Genomic DNA, 3,817 nt, shown 5'->3' with positions numbered 1-3,817 from the left:
CTTGGATTAATGATGTGCACCACCACTGCCCAGCCCTGGCTGATATTTCTTTCTTGTTTAAGTCTAGATCTGAAGTAAACTGAGCCAACATCCAATTGTCTATGTAGCCGGGGCTGGCCTCAAACCCTTGATTTTTCTGCCTTCCAATTGATGAGATTATAGGCCTCTCTCAGCTCTCAGCTCTTACCACGCCTTCCCTCTAAGTTATTGCTGCCTCCTGCATGCGAGGATCGTGCCTGCATAGCAGCACTCCTGGCCCTATGGGGTATTGAAGGACACACATTTCCCCGAAGCTCGAGTGTAGCTTCTAGGATGTGCAGGACTCACTTCTCACTGGACATGAGATGCAGCGCACAAACTGGAAATGGGTGGTCATGAGCTGAGCTGTGGCCATGGATGCTCAAGAGACCATTCTCCTGGGACCAGCAGGAAGTTCGAAGGGTTTGTGGTCCATTGGAGCATTGAGTGGAGTGAGTTAAATTGAGGTCTGTGCCGTTCTCAGAGCAGTGACTGTCCCAGGGTTAGCTCCCCTCATGGATGAGAATAGTGTCTCAGCACTCCATTCATAGGATGGGCTTCATTCTTTTTTACTTTTATTTTATTTTTTTTTTTATTTCGAGACAGGGTTTCTTTGTAGCTGGGGAGCGTGTCCTGAAACTGGCTCTGTAGACCAGGCTGGTCTCAAACTCAGAGATCTGCCTGCCTCTGCCTCCTGAGTGATGGGTTAAAGGAGGTGTGTGCCACCACCGCCTGAGTGAAAGAGTATCTTTCTAAATGTTGCTCCAGGAACCTTCTTACTGAAGATTCATCAGGATGAGCTTCAAGTCCCCACTCACACTCCAGGACCTGGCGGAGAACAGCCTCCTGAGGAACAAGACTGTGGCAATCTCTAATCTGGACAATATACCCTCAGTTTTTTTCCCATCACTGTTCAAAAAGGCCTGTATAAAGAAAAAGTCTAGCGTTGTGAAGGCAATGGTGCAGGCCTGGCCCTTTCCCTGCCTCCCACTAGGAGCCATGATCAAAAGAAATGATTCCTACAGGAGAATCTTAGAGATTATCCTGTTTGGGCTTGATAGCATGCTTTGCCAGAAGGTTCCTCACAGGTGAGTAGACCTGGATGCCCTGAAGGAAGGCCTTGGGAATTAAAAAGCAGAGACAGCTGGGGACAGGTAGAATCAGGGTAAGAGAGTGGACTTATAATGGGGTAGAAGTTTTGGGGGACCAACTTTGAGAACTCCAGAGGCTTTGGCCATCGCTGAGCCCTCTGGGAAAGGGCTCTGGCTTCTTCAGGACTCATGAATCAGCTGAGACTGGAAGACCCAGTCACTGTGCACACAGGCACTAGAGTGGGACTGGCTGGACTTAAGGAGAAGGGAGTGGGAATAGGGCAGTGGTTAAAGCCTCCATGCTGATGCTCTTCCCTGCCCTACCCCAGGAGGTGCAGACTCAAAGTGCTGGATCTACGGTTTATGCCTTTGAAGATGTGGGATCTGTGGTCTGTGTTCAAGGCTCCTGACTGCAGTGAGAACCAAGCAGCGGTGGGTCTTTCAGAAACGGAGGTGAAACCGCGGGTGCAGGTGGCTATAGACCTGGTCCTGAAGGAACGCCCATTAAAGTCCTTGGAGTCCTTTGTGGTTGAGTGGGTGGCTCAGAGAGAAGGTCTGTGTCTGTGCTGTAACTATCTAGAGATCTGGTCTCTGGCTACTTACTACCACAAAAATGTCTTAAGGAAATTGGACCTGAACTCTGTTCAGGAACTGCATTTGTATAATATGAATGATCTTACCTGCCTGCTTAACTTTTCTACTTACCTGGGTCGTATGAGGTACCTGCGCAGTCTCCTGCTCTCCAGCCTTTGGCCATGGGACTGTCGCACACCAGTGGAGAAACAGCATGTTGTTACCCAGTTCACCTTGCAGTTTGTCAAACTGAAGCACCTCCAGGCCTTGCATCTGGATAATGTCTTCTTCCTAGAGGATCACCTAGACCAGCTCTTCTGGTAAGGAGGGGCGTCAAGCAAATCCTTGTTTCTTAGACATTAGCGACCACCTGCTCTCTGTAGCCCTGGTAGATTAACCTTGCCATAGCATGAGAATATCAGAGCATTGTTTTGAGTCTGCTGTCCTGGAGCAGGGTCTCACATAGCTACTAATCCAAAGGAGGAGGGCTGAGCTGTGGTTGGTGGTTTAGAAAGAGGTACCATGCTTGGAAGCCTCTCAGGAATGAGATCTAGTAAGAATGGGGTCTGATTTCTTTCTTAGCAAGTGTCTAAGGTGAATGGGAAAAAGGAAAAGGAGGAGGGCCGTGTAGGGGGGACTCTGTACTCAGCTTGCTTCCAGCTCTCCATCTAGGACAGGCTGGGTTTGGAGATGAGTTGTCTGTGGTCCAGATTGGGAACAGGATTGTCCAGTACTCCCCTCAGCCCCCCTCTTGTCTCAGCGCCCTAGGAGTAGCACAGGTGTGGACCACCATACCTGGCTTTGTTTGGATGTCAGAGGGTGAGGATATGGAAAGTGTGATGTCCCAGTTGAGAATTAGGGTCGGGGTGAAGTGCTGTGAAGAGGCAGGTCTGTGAACCCATAGGCAGATCCTGCCTGCCTTGGTCCTCACTGTTTGGACAGGAATTGCTGTCTTGGGTTGAGCTGATCCTACCGTGATGGTGAAAGGCCTCAGAACAGATTAGATTGAGCAGACTCTGTCATGGAGCATGGTGGCTACTGACTTTCCTTGTGTGATTAAAAGGATCTTGGACCACATGCATATTCCCAAATCTGTCTTCTTGTTTTTTTGTAGGTGCCTAAAGACGCCCTTAGAGACCCTGTCGGTGACTAACTGTTTGATCTCAAACTCAGACTGGGCCAACATGGCTGAATTCCCGTGCACAAGCCAGCTAAAACATCTGAGTGTGAAAAGGGTCCAACTGACTCATTTTAGCCTAGAGCCCCTGCAAACTGTGCTGCGAAAATCTGCATCTACTCTGCTATCTCTGGACTTGGAGAACTGCCATTTGTTGGACTGCCAACTCCGTGCCATCCTGTCCTCCCTGAGGTGCTGTACCCAGCTTATGTGGTTTAACTTCTGTGGAAACCATTTTTCGGGGAATTTCTATAGGGAGTTGAGAAATCATGAGATAACCTTGAGATCAGAAGGGTCAATGGTAGTCTTCATCCCTGGGTGTGATGATCTGTCACTAGAACTTTGAGGTGGTTGTCCAGCCTTGTTTGGAGTGTGTAGAGATAAGGGGAGAACTTTTAAACAACCATAGAATTGTCTTCGCGTTTGGAGGGATGTGTGTTGTGATGTGCGCATGATGTGTTGGGACTTGTTGGGCATATCAAGCACATATTAAGCTTCATGTACATATGAAGATCTCCTGTGGACACCCGGGCAGAAAAGGCAATACAAGTTGTCTGAGAAAATATGTCACACATGGTTTTAGACTGGAACCATCAGTTAGTTCTCCCTGGAGGATTAACCTTGTGTCCATCTTTAATCTAATACAGTCCTATGACTTTTGGTTATCCTGCCTTTACCTTCTTAGTGCTGAGAATAGGCTTGTACCACCAGACCTGGTTATCTGTCTGTTAAGAATTGTGTGGCTGTGCCTTGCGTTCCTCAGGAAAATAGTAGCATTTAATATCTGCCGTTTGTGGGGTCTGGAGACTTGGCTCATCCATTTATAGCACTTGCCATTCTTGCATAGGACCTGGTTTGATTTTCCTCATGCCTCTGATGTGGGATCATCCATAACTCTAGTTATAGAGGATCAGATGACTTCTTCTGGCCTCCAGGGCCTGAGACACACATGTGGTGC

General features: G+C 48.3%; 1 protein-coding gene across 1 annotated transcript; it reads left to right on the top strand.

Moving 5' to 3' along the window:
• The first annotated feature begins 813 nt into the window (after positions 1-813).
• On the top strand, positions 814-3,205 carry LOC121448493 (preferentially expressed antigen in melanoma-like protein 1). The gene is made up of 3 exons (XM_041652556.1): positions 814-1,106; positions 1,439-2,002; positions 2,797-3,205. The coding sequence occupies exons 1-3, from the start codon at positions 814-816 to the stop codon at positions 3,203-3,205; spliced, it is 1,266 nt and encodes a 421-aa protein (XP_041508490.1).
• Positions 3,206-3,817: the final 612 nt, after the last annotated feature.

The sequence above is a fragment of the Microtus oregoni genome, unplaced genomic scaffold (genome assembly GCF_018167655.1).
Source record: "Microtus oregoni isolate MIOR12 unplaced genomic scaffold, Mior012 000005F_ref0000423, whole genome shotgun sequence".
Classification (NCBI taxonomy): Eukaryota; Metazoa; Chordata; class Mammalia; order Rodentia; family Cricetidae; genus Microtus; species Microtus oregoni.
Note: the sequence above shows the minus strand (reverse complement) of the source record. Positions and strands in the feature narration are given on the sequence as shown.

Coding starts and splice junctions, on each gene's coding strand:
- LOC121448493 (XM_041652556.1), top strand. CDS start 814: ATGAGCTTCAAGTCCCCACTCACACTCCAGGACCTGGCGGAGAACAGC. Junction 1,107..1,438: donor TGCCAGAAGGTTCCTCACAG/GTGAGTAGACCT, acceptor GCCCTACCCCAG/GAGGTGCAGACTCAAAGTGC. Junction 2,003..2,796: donor CACCTAGACCAGCTCTTCTG/GTAAGGAGGGGC, acceptor GTTTTTTTGTAG/GTGCCTAAAGACGCCCTTAG.